Source organism: Dufourea novaeangliae, unplaced genomic scaffold (genome assembly GCF_001272555.1).
Source record: "Dufourea novaeangliae isolate 0120121106 unplaced genomic scaffold, ASM127255v1 scaffold12, whole genome shotgun sequence".
Taxonomy (NCBI): Eukaryota; Metazoa; Arthropoda; class Insecta; order Hymenoptera; family Halictidae; genus Dufourea; species Dufourea novaeangliae.
Genome location: NW_015373886.1, coordinates 1,336,258 through 1,357,917, shown reverse-complemented (window position 1 = coordinate 1,357,917; position 21,660 = coordinate 1,336,258). Strand labels below are relative to the sequence as shown.

The 21,660-nt window shown below is 36.7% G+C and overlaps 4 protein-coding genes across 4 annotated transcripts; 2 read left to right on the top strand and 2 right to left on the bottom strand.

Annotated features, from left to right (window-relative positions):
- Window positions 1-200: 200 nt before the first annotated feature.
- LOC107194201 (protein TBRG4) lies at window positions 201-3,839 on the bottom strand. The gene is made up of 10 exons (XM_015583791.1): window positions 3,810-3,839; window positions 3,581-3,722; window positions 3,097-3,465; window positions 2,881-3,030; window positions 2,558-2,800; window positions 1,084-1,231; window positions 934-1,011; window positions 685-852; window positions 543-615; window positions 201-449 (listed from the first exon to the last, which is right to left on the bottom strand). Exons 2-10 carry the CDS (start codon window positions 3,710-3,712, stop codon window positions 251-253), a joined length of 1,560 nt encoding a protein of 519 aa, XP_015439277.1. The 5' UTR covers window positions 3,713-3,722; window positions 3,810-3,839; the 3' UTR covers window positions 201-250.
- A 6,262-nt stretch (window positions 3,840-10,101) lies between these two features.
- LOC107194501 (nucleoporin NDC1) lies at window positions 10,102-12,095 on the top strand. Its single transcript, XM_015584146.1, has one exon. It carries the CDS (start codon window positions 10,324-10,326, stop codon window positions 12,052-12,054), a length of 1,731 nt encoding a protein of 576 aa, XP_015439632.1. The 5' UTR covers window positions 10,102-10,323; the 3' UTR covers window positions 12,055-12,095.
- A 375-nt stretch (window positions 12,096-12,470) lies between these two features.
- LOC107194475 (WD repeat-containing protein 36) lies at window positions 12,471-15,380 on the bottom strand. Its single transcript, XM_015584109.1, has 3 exons — window positions 13,763-15,380; window positions 13,406-13,683; window positions 12,471-13,325 (listed from the first exon to the last, which is right to left on the bottom strand). Exons 1-3 carry the CDS (start codon window positions 15,294-15,296, stop codon window positions 12,471-12,473), a joined length of 2,667 nt encoding a protein of 888 aa, XP_015439595.1. The 5' UTR covers window positions 15,297-15,380.
- A 1,158-nt stretch (window positions 15,381-16,538) lies between these two features.
- On the top strand, window positions 16,539-17,782 carry LOC107194192. Its single transcript, XM_015583780.1, has 4 exons — window positions 16,539-16,605; window positions 17,086-17,465; window positions 17,546-17,696; window positions 17,749-17,782. Exons 1-4 carry the CDS (start codon window positions 16,547-16,549, stop codon window positions 17,780-17,782), a joined length of 624 nt encoding a protein of 207 aa, XP_015439266.1. The 5' UTR covers window positions 16,539-16,546.
- The last annotated feature ends 3,878 nt before the right edge of the window (window positions 17,783-21,660 follow it).

The following is a 21,660-nucleotide window of genomic DNA, read 5'->3' as shown; positions in this document are numbered from 1 at the left end:
AGACAGCTATAAATAGTAAAAATTTATTCCAAGAATACAGAACAATGAATTTACAAGGTGTCTTTAAAATATATGACTCGCATCATATTATAAATACAAGTACATATTTGTAAATGTAATATATGCAACTATTGTCCTACAACAATAATTGTTCCTATGTAATTTAAAAAAGATAAATAAATATTAATTAGAAATGTGAACACTTTGTACACTTTTTATTTATCAAGTATTACATGATACTAAATCATATTTATTTTAATGACTGAATACTCATTTCTAAGAACTGTTCACGCTTAACAAGTTTGTCTTCTAAGCCGAAGTGTTGATAAGAAATCTGTAGAACTTTATACCCACTGTTCTCTAATAATCTGTTATACAGTTTATATATTCCGTGGAGTTCATTGGATCCATAACAGTAGGAGAAATAGTCATGTATTATTATGGCTACTCTGAAATTTGGGACAATGACACATTTAATGTACAATTACTTCAAAGTAAAACTAACATATAATCGTTGTTCCTAACTTTTGTTTAGCACTTACTTATCTATGTTATTGACTGTTGTGTCAGTTGTGCTAACAAGTTTTGATTTAGAATTTACAAAGCACTCAGCATCTAAAATATTATTTACCCATAATTATGTATCTTTTTAATAAAATATATATCATAAAATGTCCTACATACCCAAAAAGAAGCCCATTTTCGTATTTACATTTATCCTATAGCATAGTGAAGATGGAGAAGGTGCTAAGGACTTTAATGTTTCTTCTAATGCCTTGACATATAATACTTTTTGTTTTGAAAGTGGAACTACTATATCCTTCACCACTGCATTGTTATCAAGTAATGGCCCTAAGAATAATTTTTTTTTAAATGTACACAATTTATTCCTATTTTTCTTTCAGCATTTAATATTTGTTAAGTATGGTCTACCATTATAGTCCGACGAAAATTTCGCTGCACCACTGATATTTAATAATTTCAATTTTCTTGTTACATGTTTACTTGAATCTACAAAAAAAGTGGAATATTAACCTATTATTGATATGTAAGTAATACTCTGTAATAATCTGGAAGTCTTACCTTTAGAAAACATTTTCATAATGAATTTATCGCATAGTACAGATTCGAGAAATGAATGTTTTACCTTGTTCAGTATAACTAAAGACCAAACATAGTGTAACCAATCATCAGCTGTGACTGAATCCTGTGTTAATTCTTTCTCGTATTTCTAGTTATAAGAAAATGAAAAGCACTTTTCTTTAATAAAGTATACAGAAATTAAACTATTTCCACAATTTGAATAATCACATAATAGTGTTTATATGAAAAATATTCTATACAGACGAAAAAATTTGTAGCTGGAACTATTAACAATATCTAAAGGTGAATTTTAAAAATTTCTATACTTTTACTTGTATATCTGGATAGTGTTATGAGATCTATAACGTAAGGTCAATTATAGTTGAAATACAGGGTGTTCTGTGATAAAAGCGACAACCGTATTTATCGTATTTTGTAAATCATTTTAAACCACGAATATCATATACACTGAGGGTATATTTCAATTTGTTCAAAAGATACACCAAAAACAATAAAACAGGCACAATCTTACAAGGAACAGTTTCTTGAATTTTTCGTATGTTTCATGGTTTCGTGTTGCTTTACTTTTATGCTTTTTCTTATATTGAAACTCTTAAACGAATTCCAATCAAATTCCAATCTTTGTGGAGAGTTATACTATCTCATGTGATACCAAGCGTAAATAATATTCATCTCGATAATGAATAGTAATAGTTACATAGTGTATACGATCTATTCAACTTATTGGTAGAATAAATCTTTAGATGGAAATAGAATAATCATTTTAAAAAAATGCACAATACATAAAGGTAATCACAAATCACAGAAACTTACCAGCAGTATTTTTCTTTTGCTATAACTTTTTAACAACTTAAGATAAACCTGTAAAATATATGATCTTTTTTGGCATAAAATGATCTGCCAAATATGTTAGAGAAGTTTGTGGGTTTCATCATGTAACACCCTGTATAAGGCGCTGTGATTGTCAAATCATATTGCTTACATTTATTATTTCAACATATATTTGAAGCTTTTGTCTTTAATTTAACACAGATTGATATTTGTGAAAAAGAACGATCATTATGAATGATACTTTATAAGTGGTACTCTGTATTACTTCTCATAACAAATCAGTGGTTGTTTTATGTCTTGAACTTGATTACTCCTCACCTATTTTGAATGACCTTTAGTTATAAATTGTTGAACATGTTCTAAAAATCTTATTGAAAATCTAAGGACAAAACTGCAGGGCTTCATTTAAACAAATTATATTGCGATTCTAACATCCTTGATGCTTATGCTCATAAAACAATTATGTTCACTGCTAAGTCTGTATGGAATATTTTCTGTAACAAAAATCATTTTGCAGCTATACCAGTTTTGAAGATAATTCAATCAATCACTATGCACTAAGATAACAAAACTATAAATACATTTGAGATCTTTTCATAAATTAATTCCTACTTGTACATACCTCTATAACTGCACTTGTGTGATCCGAATCAAACCCTAATGTTGCAAATGAGTATATAATGTTTACAATATGTGCTGGCTCTATCTTCTCTTTGCTATGCATCATAACATTACATATAAACGCTAAAAGGTTGTTATTTTTATACTTAATTACTGCCATAGATTTTAATATAGATCTTACTGCACCAGATTTTACTGTACAGACAGTATTCATGAGATTGGAACTAATCTTTGCAAGCAACCTCTGTAATATATTTCATTTTGAAAGTGTATTCTTCAATACATTTATTCTTTTATGTAAGTATAGACCTATCTTCATCTTACCTCATCACAATAATTTAAAGCACACATAGAGTACATCAATGTTGAACATTCTCCAACACTTAATTTCTCTTTATAATCAGTAATATTATCACATAAGAATTTCAATTCTTTCGGCTTTCTACTTTTAGATTTTGCTAACTGTAATACCTCCTACATCAAATAAAATGTACATGTATTAGTAAGATACATGAACAGAAATATTCTTGGCTTACCTACCTTGATCATTGAAGATGTTGAAAGCTTAGTATATCTAGAAAAATCAGTTACTTCAGGTGCTTCAATGTTATTGGTTGATATTGCTTCATTTATTCCTTCTTTAAGAATAAATTTGTTACTTTGAATAAAAGATGAATTCTCACTTTTATTTATCCATTGTATGATAGTTTGCATAACATTTAAAATATCAGATCGAGACAAATGTGGCATCTTCATAAGATTCAATAAGTCCTGTATAGTCTCAGCTCTTTGAACTTTAGGAGCAATTATGCTCTGTGTTTTTAATGTATTATACAATGTTGTTTTGAGTTCGTTAAATTTTACAAGTTGTTCTTTATTCATCTTATGTGACGGTGACTCCAGATTTTGCTTCAATAAATAAATCTTTCTTTATTGATGGAACAATATTACTTTTTAAAACAACACCAATATTTAGAAGCTGAGAATAATTGCTAGCACAGATTCATAAAGTAATGAATTATACCTTAACATCTATGGCACTAGGTTCTGGAGCAACAGATGCCGAACCTGATGAAAGCAATGCTGTAAATCGCCAACATAATCGTGGCACAGATCTGGCACTTATAGTCCAAATAGTTGTACTAAATTGTAACATTCTTGGCAAACTATAACATTACATTCACATAACTATAAATAATAATAAAAGCAATGACGATAATTTTCATAAATAAAACACGACACATTAAACTTACTTAGTTTAGTAAACACCAAGAAATAAAATAAATAATATTATTTTATCCTGTGTTTTTAAATAATTAAAATTAATTTCATGATAATGCTAGGTTCTGTGTGCACCAGTGTGCACCGTGATCTTAGTCGTCTCAGTTATCGACAGAGGACCTTCATTTAGATCGACTTCTCAGTTATCCATTTACAGACGGAAGTCACGATTTTCATATCTTGTGTAGCGATCACTCATAGAAACACTACCGGAGGTAGTAAGAGTGGTTTAATTTGACAGTAAATTTTGTAAACATTAAAAATATGCGCCACTATAATTTTTTCATATACAGATAGATGCAATGAAATAATACATATATATTTTGTCGATGATTATGTAAGTTAAGAAAATACTGGTATGTGTTTGCTTTTTCCTGTAAACTATTTTGAATATGTATATGTTATTCATTCCAGTTAGCAATAGGGCGAAACACAATTCTAAAGGCTGTCGCGCATAGTGATGGGCACCATCGACTAAATAAAACTATCGACTAACGACTATTTAGTCGCAATATACTATCGACTATTTAGTCGACTGAAATTATGCTTTAGTGGTTATGTATAGATTATATCGTCAAATTTTCACGACACCATTGGTGTATTTACCTTTTGGAAATTTATTAAGAAAAAATATAAGTGGTAAACAAGTTTTTTTAAACAATTACTAATATTCGATTTTTCGTAAGCTATTTGATATTGGCACTTAAAAAATTAACTGCTCTACATTTTTTGTGAAAATCAATTAGGTTATAAGCAATAATTTGCACAGTTCTTGGAAAAATTCTTTAAAATCAAATAAGTGTTGTCACAATAGCAGGTATTTAAAATTATGGGATTGTTTAATTTTTTATACATACCAAATTTTATTCGATAGTTAATGTTGTCATTTCTTCTTTCTCCTAGGACAGATATAAATATTGCTTCATTAGGAATTGAAAAATAAAAGAATATCATCTAAAAAAATATTATATAATTACCTGCTATTTTGACCTATGTTATTCCATATTACAATTTCAAAAAATGAGTTGATCTAAATTTTTTGACGATAATCTATTTCTTCTTTCTGACATAATCTGTCCAACTTTGGAAAATATCTGTTCTGATAGAACAGATCTTGCAGGTGTACATAAATATTTTTCATTAATTTTTTTTAGTTCAGGCATTGTGTGGCCATGTGTATTCTAAAATGCAATGGGATCACTTTTAATACTTTCGTAAGGCAGATCTAAATATTGCCTTGTTATGTTTGTTGCGGTTTCTAAAGGTGTAGAGCACTGTCTAGTTAGATGGGAAACTTTATCAACAGAAAAATTCCAAAATCCTGCATCCTGATTAAGTGGTTCTTCTTCTTCTGGGTTTGTACGTCTATTCTCATGAATTTGCACGTTGGTTAGTAAATTCTGAAGTTCTGATGTTAAAGTTTCTATTGCTCTTTGTGCATTTCCTTCGCTTTGAAAAATTGCTGTTTTAAATCTAGGGTCTATTATTGTAGCTGTTGATGTAATTTTATTTGTTTCTATGTATTCAAATCTAATATCAATATTGTTTAACAGGTTATTTTTTACTGCAAAGCCAGGCATTGTCACAGATGTAATATTTTGGATGGCGTTTTCAATTCTTCTTATTAATGGCATGATTTTTGAAGCTGTAGAATATTTCTCAGCACACAACTCTACAGTTACATATTCTATTGGTTTCAATAACGGTATTATGTCTTCTATAATGTCCCATTGTTCTGATGTAAGGATTGAAGGACATCTGGATAGTGATACCACAGTTGCCGATAAGGGACTTCAAGCACTTGAAAAGCAAACGTTGACGAAAAGAAAGAGGCTTTTCCGGACAGAAGAATCGTTCTTCTCAGCTGGCGAGCATCGAAACCTTTTTGTAAAATTATCGATTCAACATAAATAGTTACGACTTATTTATTTGCATTTTTATCGTTTTTTCTTACAATAATATTACTAATATCAATTAATATTGCATAATATTAATGTATCAATATTAATAATAAACGTATTAATATTATGTATAATAAACAGTAAAATATAATATATATAAATCTTCGTAAAAGAATTAAAGAACGAATCTTTTATTTTCGTTAGTAATACTAGCCCACCCCTGCTTCCTGTAATGTTTAGAGTTTTAGATGTTTACATTATCAAGTGACAGAGTCGAATTCTGAGATAATACGTTCTAGTTGGTTCGTCTTCTTTCTTAGTAATACTTAAAATTTCTTATTAATAGAAAAGAGGCACGAAAGTATTCGTGCACTCTAAACAAATAAATAAACTTTTTAAAATTAACGATCCGACTTTTTCGGAGAAATTTAGACGATTAGTTTACAAGGTAATGCATAAAAAAATATATGGAAAAATTACAATTCGTTTGCATTGCGAAAAAAATAATCAAGATCCAGTCAATAGCGATCAATAGCTCGATAGTTCCAGCGAGTCGCTTGAAGCGACTAAATTTAATCGACTAAAGCAGTCGCTTCAAGCGACTAATATTATTCGTTTGAAGTTAGTCGCTTCAAGCGACTAATATTATTCGTCTGAAGTCAGTCGCTTCAAGCGACTAACATTATTCGTCTGAAGGTAGTCGCTTCAAGCGACTAACATTATTCGTCTGAAGTTAGTCGCTTCAAGTGACTAAAGTAGTCGACGATTAAAAAAATTAGTCGACTAAAAGTAGTCGCTGGTTACTATCGACTTAGTCGATGGTGCCCATCACTAGTCGCGCATTCTGGCGAAGCGCGGCGATACTAGCAGATACTAGTGATAGGAACTATCGACTGAAAACTATCGACTAAGTTGATAGTAACCAACGACTACTTCAGTCGACTAATTTTTTAAATCGTCGACTAATTCAGTTGACTGAAATAGTCGCTTCAAACGACTCGCTGAAACTATCGAGCTATTGATCGCCATTGACTGGATCTTGATTATTTTCTTCGCGATTTTATGCATTACCTTGTAAACTAATCCCAGATAGTTTCAGTTTCCTGCGATGCATCTGACCTACTTGTTCGGAGCTTCGTAGTACAAGCGCGGCGCGTAGCCACCGCTAGCGCGGAAAGTCAACTTATTGGTAGAATAATTATTGGCGGGGGCTGGCAAACTCGTGCTCTGATTGGTCGGGGTTTTTCGTTAATATCTCGGTAACGAAGCCTCAGATTACATTATTACATTGTTGCTGTGGAAAAAGTTGTTCCAATTCACCCCCCGAATGCCCCATTTCCAGGTCGGAGGACATTTTTGTTACACCCTGTATATGCTATGAATTATTCGATGTAGATGTATATAGGGTGGGCTGGATGTATCCTCACGAGCAAACTCGGCTTCTGTTAGGGGAAAAAGTGGTATAGGGGTTAGAGCTTCCTAGGGCGGCAGATTTAGGGGATTCTTCCACCCCGGGATGGTTGTCGTTGCTCGGAGAAGTCTGGAGGCCCCGAAAATCACACCCTCTCGCCTCCACGTGGTGCCGCCTGGGATCCCGTCGGGAGAATCGACTCCTGATGGGATGCGAAAGAGAGGGTGGCCTTTTTGTTGAATAAGATTACAAGCAGGGGGTTATCTGTACTAGGGACATCGAAGGGGGATGGAGGCAACCGGAGAGGATCATCATGGATCGATCATCGGAAATAAGGCTACGGAAGATCATCATGGACGTGGCTGGCCGATTTCAAGAAATCCAATGGACCGAAGGCAAACGGAGGGAGGTTACCAACTGCAGGAGAAAGAAGAAGAAGGATGGGGGAAAAGGAAGCGGCCAAACAGGGAGGAATGGAGCTGGAGAAGGGGTAAGCCATAATTACCCAAGTACACGCGTTTAGCCGGAATTTTAGCGATCCAAGGGAGCCTGAGAATAGCACAACAGGGATACGTAACGGGAATGGAGAGAGTGGGACTAATGTTTGTCCCGAAGCTCGATCCATGAGGTCCTTACGTGAAGAGGGAGGGTGCAGGACGGGAGGTATCGGTGGCTCTCGTCCAGACACAAAGCTCCCTCTCAGTCCCCCCCTGAACCCGTGAGGGCACCCGGTTTCACCCACCGAGAACTCACGAGGGTGACGGGACAGGATGCGTCAGGTTTCCCGGCAGGAAGAGGGTAGAAACGCGGATCCGACCCGTACGTGCGGGGTGTTGGGATACGAGTCGGGAGGGTAAAAGCAGACAGGGGGCGTAAGCCTGCCGACGTGCTTCCCGAAGACCACTCGTGAAGAGGCAACGCGGGGGAAAAGATAGATGGGGAACCCTATCGACTCCAGCCGTATTTTTGCCTCTCAATCCCCGCTGTGGTCCCAGGACGACGGGAAAACTGGGATAGAAAACCAGTAACCCCCGCGTGGGGGGATCACAGTGACAGACACAGGATCCGCGGAGAACAACGGACCGGGTGGGTTCCGGGAAGTAGCCCGGGGGTGGCGAGGGCCCGGAACCCGAAGACCGTCCGTGGAGGGGGTGGGCAGATATATGTGTTCAAGGACGGGACACATAGGCCTGAATTCCCCCTTCGTTCTCGAACTAGGTGTAGATAGGCATCGGGGAGTCTGATCGCGGACGTTGACACGGGTTTGCGTACACCGAGCGCACATTCAAACACCAGCCCGTGGCGACGTTCCGTGGGCAAAGGACACCGATGCCGAGTAGCATACGGGACAGCGACTAAGGACGCGTGGTCACCAACTGGACCGGATGGATCTTCAACGAGAGGACACCGGAACAGAGGTAAGAGGTACAAACGCCAGGAGCGCTCATTCGGGCCCGAGGGAAGGGGGGCGATGGCCGTTCCAGGTATTAAACCCTTCGGGGGCCTGGACGTGCCGCCTTGAGTAGATAAAAACGCGTAGGGGCCCGAATGCGATTCCGGACAGCGGGGCGTATACTGGCGAACCGAGTCCCGGAAGCATGAAGAGCATGCCTTTGCGGGACCACGGCCCAACGAGCCCCGCGGTCATCGTATTCCGGAAGGCAGTTCTCACGAACGAGGCGCCGGACGTAAGGTATGGCATTACCGAAAATAGGCCCCACGTGCCGGTAAACATTCGTGACCCCGGAACACATATGTCGACGGGTCGCGAAGGCGCTTGGCACACGCTGCAACGATCCGTGGTACGCCGGAGAGAGAGGGCGTCGACCATTAGGGAGGGGCGAGATTCGCGAACCCAGAACGCGGATGCTGGTCCCTGATGAAACTGATGTTTCCTCTTCGGAGAAACTTCGGCGAAGTCCGGTGGGCTACCGTTCGCGTCGCGTTCCTTGTAAAATCTAGGGTGAGGGGAGGGCGCGACCTACTCTACCTCGTTTTCCATTCTTGTAAAATCACATACCCCGCTACAGATTTTAGAATAGATTCATATTGGCGGTGGATTCATTTATGGTCCGCCGCGGCTCCCAGGGGAGGTGATCGCCGAACCCGACCACGTCTCTCCTTGAGGTCGGCTAGAACGGCCTCCCCATGTATCTCTATCGGAGTCCCGGGACTCTCTCCCTGTCCTTGAGGGGGGTGGTAGATTTGTGAGGGGTACCAGAGGAGGGGGGGCTCCTGAAATATTCGGGACATAGGCAGGTAGTACGATAGGGGGTTGAAACAGGCGACACAGCTCTCTCTCGATGATGGAACGTACGCAAGCACGATGATTCCACCCCTGGTACAGACTCGGTCTGTGGGTGAAGCAAAGAGTGAGCCGGTACTCACTTTTGGAGACGAAAGATCGGTTGCCCCGACGACCATATTCCATAGACACTCATTTAGGTAGGGAAGGGACGATCCTAGTGACTCTCCGCCCCCCGGCGAGTACTTCCTCGCCTCCATGTGGCCCGGGCCTAAAAAAGTTGGTCGGGTTGGAAAACTGGGGGAAATAATAGCCCCGGGTAATGCCCACGGCAGCCCCCCTGCTAACGTGGCGGGGGCTGTGTGATAGCCACCGGCGCCATGAGCCACGGCTGGGCCTTGGGGGGGAAATCGCACTTCCCCCCTCCCGGGAGATCGTTGTACCTACTACTACTACTACTAGAGCTTCCTACCACTTTGTAAATTTATTTCAAGTACTGAGATAAAGATTCAAGTCAATGTTAATTTGGTATACATTTCAGTAACTCCCGAGATCAAGTGATAGGAGGCCACGTTTTCCTCTAGCGAAAGCTGAGTTTGCATGTCAGTGTACTTACAGTTAAATTGAATATCAATCTTAATATTCGCTTTTATAGAAACAGCCCCAATGGCGCGTTTAATGAATTTAACGGAAAATTTATAAGCATACATACCGGCTTTTTGAAGCTGCCAGTGTTTCGTTAAAATTCTTCCATAACTAAGTATAATTAAAAAGTCAAGGTGGTAAAGATAATTAACAAGTTTAAGTAACGTTCTGCGTATGCAAGAAATTACCCACTAGTGCATTGATTTATTAAAACTTTGAAACATAGATATATATATATATATATATAATCAAGGCAGTGAAGGTTAACTATACCAGTAAACACGATGATGCGGACGACTAGGAAGGGATGCAAAGAATTGTTAATGCAGAGGATGTTTTTAGCCATTATTTCCAGTATAATAGTACAATTCTTTCTTATATCTTCTTTGCTTCTAGTCATGAATTTAAACACAAATTACGGATCGTGGTTTCAAAATACATGGACAACGATAACCTCGCTCCGAATGTGGAGTTATTTCTGCATTCTTGCTACCATCACGTTCTTCCAAGGAATTATTTGTAGCAAAAGCTTTTCAAATACTCCACCCTACATGAAAAGCAGATTTGCAAAATTTTGTGGAATATTCACATCTCAAAATATCTTACTATGTGCTCTGCATATTATCAGTAGTGGACTCCTTGTTTGGTTGCATTTGTCAGTCAATAGAGGTACATACAGTTTCTTAACAACAGAGTGCAAGATAGTATATGGAACTTGTTTAATTGAAGAAAACTATATCCTGTTGTTAAGTGGATTTTGGAGTGGATTGTATTTCTTCCAAAAGACTAGCATCTTCCGTGTGAATTATTTAAAATTTCCTATTATATCTCTGTCAAAGATTTTTCGATTTAAGACAGAAGTGTGTTCAATGCTTCCATCATTAATGGGAAAGTGCATATGGCCAGTTCTATATTATCTGAGTGGCTATTATTTTTTGGGTTCCTACTGCCGTTCCATAATATTATTCCTAGCTTCTGCACAATTGGAAAGTGAACCATTGAGTAGCATTCCTAATTTATTGAATGTATCATTGATTTTTCAATTATGGTTGTATCACTTGATTTTTGTATTGACAATCGAAAGCATGTATTTGTTATTCGATCTGTATTTAACAGAATGGGTTCCCTTTGAGTTTAAACAGACTAATGTATTTAATAACGATGACTCTGGGATAACTCTTCCTGAAGCATTGTCTATGGATAAGATTCCAATAATGCAACACTTAGGCTATTTGGATTTAGTTACTATGGCACAAAAAGAAAAGTCAAGAAGAGGCATACTATTTACACTGAGTCAACCTGGTGGTCATCCTTACAATTGGAATTGTCTTCTGGAAAAATGTACTAGTTTTGTTAAGACATTTACAGATGATCTTAACCAAGCATGTATTAGATCTCAGGAACAAATACAAATGAGTGTTCCAATACCAGCTGCAATAACAAAAGGCAGTACAGTTCGAAGAGAATATGTGTACCATATGCGCAGTTTAGTGAAAGAAGAAACAGCAGTGCCTACTCAAGAAGATGAGATAAAGAAAGATGTTGAGAATGAATTATTCATTCAAAAGTTTATAAAAACGAAATGGAACGATTTTCTTGCATATTTGTTCTCTAAGCCCCTGATTTTTTACATCTTTGGTGAAATTGAAGGTGGCAAAGTATGCCACATTTTATTCAATGGACAATCAATTATTTGGGCCATTGATGCTATTTCTTCCTTAGCTGTGCTATCATTAGATGAAGATTCCTATGGAATTGTGCAAAAGGATCTACCACTTATAATCAATACTTTACTTGCATTGAAACAGACACTTGACAAATTACACAAGTCAAACATTATGACAAAGAAACACGGAGATGAAAAATTTATTAAACAAATCTTTCAATCATTATGTGCCGCCACAAAACGAAGTCTCTACAGAATAGCTATAAATTTTGAAGATTACATTGAAGATGTGCCACTAGAACCGACAGCAATGGAGCATTTATATAATTTCCTTGCGTACAGGGAATAACTTTTCTAGTTTACTATTCATAAACTGTAATGTATATATTATCATACTCCGAAATAGTTACGTCTAGGATACTCTTTTGCATCAAAACGTATTACAAAAATTCTAAGACTATTTTTATAATTGTTATATTTATATACATAAATTATAGTGCTTATTGCAGTCTTTTTTTAGAAGTACATTCATGAGTCACTAATTAGTGTGTGTGAACTTTTATGAGAAAGTAAGTGTAAGTCTAAAAGGCAGAATGTACTTCCTATATATGATAACATAACTAAACTTCATGTTTGTAAAATACTGCAATAAATTGAATATTTTTTCAACGATCGACTTTGTTTTCAACATGCAAGTAAAAAGTGTTTCGTAGTCTAGTTTAAAATGTATAAAACAATAATTCAATTTATTATTTCCTACTTTATTTACATTTTTTTTAAAGCCTGTACAACGCTGAGATTATAAAACAATTTATCTCTTAACAAAAACCAATTTTTAGACTGTACTTCTTGTAACGTGCTTAAATAATTTCTTAAAGATTCGTTTTTTGTTATCTCTGTTCCGTGCCATTTCAAAAATACAGACAGGTACGCTTGCGCAAGTTCGAAGTCTGTTTTCTTCTCCATCATGTAATGTATCATTTTCATAAATTGAAGCAATAGGGTCTGTGTTGTATTTTCATCCGCTGAAAGCGATTGAATTTCAAAATCAATGGAACTTGGACTCATGTATTTAAATTTTTCGACAACCTCGTGAAATTCGTTATTTTCAACAGATAATAGTGCTTTGCTGAAAATAGTGAGGTTCTGTATATCGGGATGAGTGATTAGTTTCTTGTTAGCTTCCATATTTTTAACATTCGAGAAATCAAACTTTAGTTCTAATGATGGAATTGTTGGCAAGAAGAATGGGGCATTTTCTGGTGCTTTAAGTGCTTCCCTGGGTTTATTTCGTTTTCTCACGATATCTATATTCAGTATATTTTGCCATTTCGAATTAGCGAAACCGGACATTGTTATAAGGTCATTCTGAAGTTGTTCTGGAGAAACGTATTCTGGTTCTAATTCGACAAGTTCATCTTCTGCGATATCGCTAACTTCTACTACCGAACCAGGAAGGCCAATCATAGGAATAGGATCGTCCTTATTTATTGCTTTTAGCGAAATATGAGAATAAAGTGTACGATTCGACCATAAGTATACCCCAAGATTACACACATGTGTTGTAGCAAGGAATTCTCCGGTCGGAGAAAAGTGTAACGACGTACATGCTTCTGGAACCTAAAATATTATTAGAAATTGTTAATGACAAACAGCGTTAATATATTCAGAATTTTATAAAAATACGTGTAAAAATATACCTGAAAAATATCTATTAGATTCGAGGAAGGAACATCCCATACGCGGATTGTGCAGTCCATAGATGCTGTTATTAACCACCTTGAATCCGGATTAAAACATGCGTCTGTTATTCGTCCTTCGTGTCCCTCGAATCGTCGTACAATTCTTCTTGTATCAAGATCTATTACTACAACACTAAAATCTTCTAGAGCTACTGCCACAAGAGAACTGTCACTGTGATACCTTAACCATTCAATTGGTTCATCCATTACTAATTTTGCTTTTGGTTCTGTAATTCCTGAAAAGTGTAAAGATGCAAATTATATATCTAAAACCATTAATATAATATAATATTCTAAATATCAGCAGTTACTTACCTTTCTTTGGTTTAAAATCCCAAAATTGTATAAAACCATCTCGTCCAGCAGTAATTACAGTTTGATTCAAAGGACCCACCATTACTCCTTTTACAGGACCATTATGAGCTCCCACATCATTCCCATAACTACCTCTATGAATTCCCGATTGCATATTAAATTTTTCTACATGACCGGTGTTGTAACCAATTATAACAAAGTTTCCACATTTTGTTAAGCATACAGTGGTCGCAAAAACATTACGGTTGCCTTTAAATTTCTCTGGGAATAATTTGAATGCTCCCATTTTTGCTTGATTAGAAGACCATGTAGTAACTGTACCCAAACCAGAATGAGTTGCTACAATATTGTCCCATTCTTTTTCTCTTGTTGTTTCTGCAGCAAAGGTGGTTATTGGTGGCATTATCATAGGATCTGCAATAGTTCGTCCTTTCTTCTTTGAAGCTTTTCTGTTAAATGATGCTCTTCCCAGACTTTTATTTAATATTTCTGTAACTGTGGAAAATATTCTTAAAGAAGAATCACTTCCAGCTGTTAATATATTGTGACCTTCATTTCCATAAAAACGAATTCCAGTAGGGGGTTCTGCATGAGCTTCTCTGATTCTCAAGAGTCTTCCAGCACCATCAGCTAAATCAAATATCCATAACTTCAAAGAATTATCAGGTGATGATGATACTAAGAGTGGTTCATTTGGCAAATATTTCAATCCAGTGACAGCTCCAAAATGAGCCTTATGGAGTTGACTTTCCACTTTTTGCTCCTCTAAATTCCAAAATACAATATGACCTTCCAAACTTCCAGTAGCCATAATTGGATGGCCATCTGTGCGAAAACTGATGGATATGACAGAACCCCAATCTTGTACCAACTCAAAAAGACTTTCATTGTACTTAAGATTGTGTAATATGATTCTTCCATCACTTAAACCAACAGCTACAACATCCACTGCAGGAGCCTGTTCCAATGCTGTTACAGGCGTATTCCAACCATTAAATGTATAAATTAATTTTGCAATTTTTATATTCCATAGCTGTAATTGACCTTGTTCGCTACCAAATAATACTTTATTCATGTAAGTATTAGGATGCATCAGTGTTGTTATTTTGAACACCCTATTACTAAAGCTAAGCTCTACAATGATCTCTTCAGATTTAATATCCCATATTTTGACATTGCAGTCTTCATCAACAGATATTAGATGTGGTCCAAAAGGTAGGAGAGTATGCACTGAACATTCGTGTCCTTTGTAGGTACGCTTCAACTCTGTCCCTCTTCGCCAAGCATAAATGACATTTTCACATGCTGTATAAATGTGGTAGGTATCCGCTGCTAAACATGTAATTTCACCCGGGTGTGTTCCTGACACGCTAAGTAGCGTGAAATGTGCACAACCATACGTGTGAAATGCATTGCCTACGCATGTTACTATGAGATTTTCCTTTCGTCGATCAATGTACCTTGTCACGAGCGGAATGTGATTACTAACATATCCTAGTGCGCGATTTTTTAAAAATATTTTACTGTGCGCCATTCCTTTGCTTTATTAAGGGTCAAAAAGTAATGTTTATCATAAAAAGTTAGGTTAAGATACACAATCATGCTTTGAAGACGACAGCCATGGGTGCGTCCATATTGAAGAGCATGAACTATGCTTTTTAAAAAAGGTATAACCAGAGAGGAAATGAGAGTGTCACGTACGTGAATTGTTACCCCGATAATGTGTGCCAATGTGTGCTGTACCAATGATAGGTCTATTTGGCGACCATAATTTTAGGAAATTTGCACTATTCCCACGCTTTTTTGAAATTCAAATTTCATATTTTTAACGTGATTTTAACTGTATTTAGCAATTATTATTATTTCTTTCTTAATGAAAAGAACGCTTATGTAACATTTAACTGTTTTTTATTGAAAAAATGGTTAGAAAATGTACAATTTACAGTCGTATTTGTATAAAGTTAACAATAATTGTCTTAAATACTACTTATGTATACGATTCTACAATATATTTATAAGAATATGTGCATAAATTCAGTAAAACTAAACTTAATTATTATTCAGATTTATAAAAGATTGTAATTTATCCATCGCAAATAATTCCCTCTTCTGGAACTTGTAAATCTTTCGTACAATCTTCACAGCTTCATTATAATTTCATAAGTTTGTCACCGAAATTTTTATTCCTGAGGACATCCGATAGATGTGAGTAATGAATTGCAGATTCCTCTACCAGATTCAATTTGTTATAATTAAGGACATGTAGGTGACAAGAGTGTGAACAATAGTCAAATGACTTGAGTCAACATGCGCTTGAACCTTGATTCTTTATTGCTGTTGCTCGTACAACTGTCGAATGCTCAAGATTAAAAGACGCAGGCAGGATGTAGTTACTTTTTGTAGAAACCTGTTAAAACAGACCACTACAGTTAGTACAAGATTCTACAATGTTTATGCAGTTATATTTAAGCATTTGCAGTTATATATATGAAGTATAATGATTAAAAGTTTGAAAGACAATACGATGCGCTATGGTACAATACATTTATTCAATTCAATTGCTCGCTTACAACTATCGTCCTGCTACCTACTATCCGCGTTCGGCGCTGTACGCTAATATCAAGGTTCACGAAACTTCACTGTAAAACTTAGAAAAGTTTCAAAGTTCCATTTATATTATTATCCTGTCAAAATGTTTATAGTTCCAAACTTTTTTCATTTCCCGCAGTTCCTTGAAGAACATAAGTGAACAAATTTGAGTAGCGGTTTAATAGATTTTCAAAAATGCCAAACAGATATTGCTTGTTGTGCGGTAACCGAAATCAATTAGATTCCTATTATTCGTAAGTACATATATTTAATATTTAATAAATTATATTAATTTAATTATTTCGTGTATACAATTAACCTTTTCGGTACGATCGACGTGTATACACATGGTCCATATATAGAACGCTTGCTGTGGCCGAAAAACGATTATACAAGTCGACTTCAAAATGCTATTCATATGCTGTTTTTGTTGTTAATAAGCATGCAGTTTACACAGAAATACTTTTTTATCGAATTTTAGAAAATGATTATTATGAAGACGTGAAAAACACGTTGTCTAAATTCTCCCGGTGTAGTATGTACATATGTACTTACTTACATACATACATATGTACTTACGTACATACATATGTATATAGCATATTAACGGACCGACGCCACGCTTTCATGCTACGTACCGAAAATATTAATTATGTGATAAAATTTAAGTTAATATTTTGTACGGTATTTGTTCATATTGCAAATGTAATATTAATTTTATTCGTTCTCAATAGATTTCCGAAAGACAAAGAATGTCGTAAGAAGTGGCTAACTTTTTGCGGCATTGGTGAAGAAGTTTTGAACACAGTTACTAAACTGTGTTCAAATCATTTTCAAGAAGATGACATAATTCGTAAAGGTAAAACTACAATTGTTAGGCCCAATGCTGTGCCATCTGTTATCAGTAAGAAGAGGAAATGGCATACATGTTCACACATAATTAAAGATTGTAGTATTAACAAACAGAGAAGCTCAACTGCCAGAAGTGGTACTGTCGATGAAATAAATTTCGATTATGCAGATATTGACAATGCCAATTTTGATAAAAAAACAGTTGACAAGGTAAAGTTTGAGTTTGTGTCTGTCGATGAAAATCCCACTATATCATTGGAAGGTAAAAATTATTCTACTTGTATGTCTTTGATTGAAATAGGTTGAACCGATAAATTAATTGATTATTGATTATACCTGTAGAAACTTGTACAACAGTAAATCACCCATTTACATCACAAAGTTGTGAAAATATTCAGTGTTTCCATACACCTGCTACAGCTACAAGTAATATTCGTTACATTGATGACAGATTGCCAGGTGCTGATATTAGAAAAGCTGAAAGAGCTTTACAGTTAGCAAAACGAACCATTGCAAACCAACAAAGAAAAATTAAAACTTTACAGCAAGCTCAAAACAGATTGGTTGCTCGTCAAATGACAATGAAAGTACTTTTAAAGTATTTCAAGAAGAAAAATCTAATGTTGCAAAGGACTGCTGAAATTGTGATGGTATTGTAAAAATTTAACACTAATTACGATTGGTTTCACTATAAATCGTAATCAATAACATCAATGAAGAAATTGTATATTTTAATAATTAGATATTTGAATTGTATGTACATTAATTAATTTGAATGAAAATTCTGATTTTTGTACACTAATATACACCATACTCATTTATTTTTTGTATTACTTTTTTTTATTATATATGTTACTAATAAACGTTATTTTTTATATCTTATATAATATATTGTATAACACGGGGTAAAAAAGCAAATTACGTAATTACTAATTACTAATTACGTAATTACCAGTTACTAATCGTATTATGCTATTTATGTTTTATTTAGACTAAACCTCCTTCGTTAATGAATGAGGTCTCGAGACGAAAAATGGGTGGAAGTAAGAAGTACTCTGCAGAACTGAGGGCGTTTGCCAGACGTGCTCAAAATTCTTAACTGCAAAGTTAACGGATTCCATATTAATCAATTATAAAAATCGAGGAAAATTAATGTTTCCGTCCCAAGACGTAGTAAGAATACCACAACAATGTGAAATGCTTATACGCCAACATAATCACGTCATTTTTACTACAAAAAATATTCAACATGTATTGACCACGAAAATATTTCGGAAAGTGTGTCATACAGTCTTTAATGATGTGGAAATGACTTACCATGTTATAGAACAGGTCATTCTAAATAATCATAGAATGCAACTAATAAAAAGTATAATTACGATTTATATGAAAAACGCCTATTTCACAAAGGTAAATCAAAACGACTATGTACGACATAAATATTCAAAACTGATACATTTTAAACATCAGTAAATGTAAAACTTGTACATAAATAATAAATATGAATATAAACATACTAGTTTCATAAATAGTTTATCAAATCTACATGTGGGAGAATATATACACCGCTTTTATTAACATTTACATATTTATAATTTATATGGGAGTATGAATAGTTTTACTGCCTATTGTAAGAATCTTAATACGCACGAACAATTACTTTCTGGCAATTGGTAAATTTTTACATATGAATTTACTTATACGTTATTTACTTACAAAAATTTTATTTATTGCGAGTAATTAAATAATGAACGTATGTTAATATTCAGCTACGTGTCTCTCAAATTAAGTGAAATACAGAAGTTTTATTTTCTTGAAAATTACTGTCAAAGAATGCAGCAACTGGTTAGATTGGTTTCGTAAATAAATCGAAACCCCGTATCGGCACATTGTTTTTTAGGCTATCAAATATCACACGGAGTCTTTTAGAAAGTAGTCCAATCTTTTACACAAATTCAATGAAATACTTCCAGGTACCCAGTTTAGGGCTATGAAATTAGAATGTTCAAGAAGAGGTAAAGAAGTTTCATATTTGCAATTATTTTGTGATACTGTAATAGAAATCGGTATCCTGTGAGGAAAATCGTATTTAACGATATGAAATGAATAATAAATAACGGTCTTAGGGATTTATACTGGAGAGCTAAATCTTTAAAAGGAACATGTCGCTTAAACAAATTAGTTAAAAATGATATTTATTTGAGGAATATGAACATCATAAACAAGCGAGAGGTCGAAACGCACAGAACTGCGATCTTAATGACCGATTTTTTTCGAATTTGCAGCATTTGTTGATAATCACAAGAAACTAAATTGTGTAAAATTTTAGTTTCTAATCTAGAACCGTTTCCGAGAATTTCCCTTGCAGAAATGCCTTACCGTAATGAGCCCCCTCGTGGCCGCGGGATTCCGGGAATCGGGTGACGTCACAGAGTGTGAGCGAGAGCGGTAGAGCGAGCCGCGGTATCGGTGCTCTCCGTCGGTGTTGACGCGAGCCGAGGAATTTCGGTGATCTATGGGGGGAGGTGTGCGAGCGAGAGAGGACGGTAGAGCGTTCCGCGGTATCGGTGCTCTCCGTCGGTCCAACGCACTAGTGACGTTGCGTCACACAGTTTATTGACCTAGCCATGTACGCTTTTTTTTTTTTTTTTTTTTACGTGAGGGAATGCATTTACGCACACCCCCGCCATCCACCAATGTGGGAGGAGTGGGCGGGGGTAGTGTGGGACTCACCCCCAATAGGGCGAAGCCCAGGGGGAATACCCACTAAAACCTCACGGTGGCCGGGCTCGGCGCTCTGCGGGGAGGCACCCGGATCTCTTGCGAACACAACCGGTACCTCCCCAGCGCCGGCTCCGCCAGTTAACGGCGGAACGCCCTCTCTGTGGTGGGGGGAGCGGAGAGCTCCCCCCCCTCCCTCCGGACCGCGGGTGCCACAGTCCCGCGATCCCAACGGTCCCTTTTAGTCGCCTCTTACGACAGGCAGGGATTACCGTGGGTGTATTCTGTTCCCCGCCCACAGGGAAAAAGCGCACCGCCGGGAGGAACGAACGTCCCCCCCCGAACGGCGGCATCGACGCGGGCACTTCTGGGCAGGGGTGTCAGTCACACCCCTACATGCCCGACGACCCCGCAACAGGCAGGCGAGCCCGAGGGCCCGTCGTCGCCAATCGTGCGGGGTCGCCGCGTCGCGCCGGTCGCCCAGCGACCGGATACGCCGTGTACCATGGCCGTACCTGGCCATACCATCTGGTGTTTGGGTCGTTCAAGGAGGAAGGTCGTTCGAGTCGGCAAAAACAATTCAACACGTACAAACCTGCGTACGCCGAATACATAACGGCGTTAGCTTCCTCACTTTCTCGTGAACCGTCGCGGAGGGTGGGCGCGCGTCTCATACTCGTCCGTTCTCTTGTTACAAACCCATTTACTGTGCATATTGTTGTGTCCCCACTCTTGTTACTAATCCCTTGTATGTTACAGATGCTCGAGAACCATTGGCTTCGATATTTATCTTCTTATGTACTGTGATTCATTTACTATGATTTATTTACTGTGATTTCTATACTGTGATTTATTTACTGTGTATATTATTAATTTATTTATTGTGCATATTGTTGTGTCCCCTCTCTTGTTACTAATCCTTTGTATGTTACAGATGTTCGAGAACCATTGACTTTGATATTTATTTTCTTATGTACTGTGTTGTGATTTATTTACTGTGCATATTATGTATTCTATGTGTATTGTATAATGAAAAATATTTTTCCAATCAGTTATTCCATCGAAAGAAGACATCGATCAACGTTTACATCCTCAAAGCGTCTACCACTGCGTTAAGTTAGTGTAAGTTAAACTTAAATCATAATTCAATATTCACTGTTATTTTCATATTCATCATCATATCGTAATGATAATTATTGTTATTAATTTTAGTCTATCTATTAATAGACTTAAATTGTGACCATCCATTGTGCATACCAAGTTATTATTAATTCATTTTGCTCGTTGATTCTCTACACAGACTTGGGGTACGGGCAGTGGGTCTGTACCTATGGTACGGGCAGTGGGTCTGTACACTAAGACTGTTTGCCGATCCCTCTGGTTTCTATTGAGAAGCCAGATATCGGACGTGTTTAGTCTTTGCCTGGTAAGTAGGATTTGGAGAAAGACTCGTGCGTGCAAGGGTACGGAGTAGTCGGGAGGCTGCTCCGTAAACAGAGAATCTCGCTTGCACTACCATGCTTGTGTACTCCTTTGGTTCGGGTCTGGTACGCAGGTGACCAGCCCAAAGCTCCATGACAGTAAAAGATGGATCCGGGTTAGCGAGGTGTCGCCCGTCTTTCCTATTTTCTTAAACCAGGTTCTGGCGACAACACTTTCATCGCGATACTTGTTCATACTGTAGTTTAACGCGTAGTTCATCGTAGACTTAATAACTGCTTGGTATATAGAATATT

Coding starts and splice junctions, on each gene's coding strand:
- LOC107194201 (XM_015583791.1), bottom strand. CDS start 3,712: ATGTTACAATTTAGTACAACTATTTGGACTATAAGTGCCAGATCTGTG. Junction 3,031..3,096: donor CAACATCTTCAATGATCAAG/GTAGGTAAGCCA, acceptor TATTTGATGTAG/GAGGTATTACAGTTAGCAAA. Junction 450..542: donor ACAGTCAATAACATAGATAA/GTAAGTGCTAAA, acceptor CCCAAATTTCAG/AGTAGCCATAATAATACATG.
- LOC107194501 (XM_015584146.1), top strand. CDS start 10,324: ATGATGCGGACGACTAGGAAGGGATGCAAAGAATTGTTAATGCAGAGG.
- LOC107194475 (XM_015584109.1), bottom strand. CDS start 15,296: ATGGCGCACAGTAAAATATTTTTAAAAAATCGCGCACTAGGATATGTT. Junction 13,684..13,762: donor GGATTTTAAACCAAAGAAAG/GTAAGTAACTGC, acceptor TACACTTTTCAG/GAATTACAGAACCAAAAGCA. Junction 13,326..13,405: donor ATCTAATAGATATTTTTCAG/GTATATTTTTAC, acceptor ATAATATTTTAG/GTTCCAGAAGCATGTACGTC.
- LOC107194192 (XM_015583780.1), top strand. CDS start 16,547: ATGCCAAACAGATATTGCTTGTTGTGCGGTAACCGAAATCAATTAGAT. Junction 16,606..17,085: donor CAATTAGATTCCTATTATTC/GTAAGTACATAT, acceptor CGTTCTCAATAG/ATTTCCGAAAGACAAAGAAT. Junction 17,466..17,545: donor TCCCACTATATCATTGGAAG/GTAAAAATTATT, acceptor TTATACCTGTAG/AAACTTGTACAACAGTAAAT.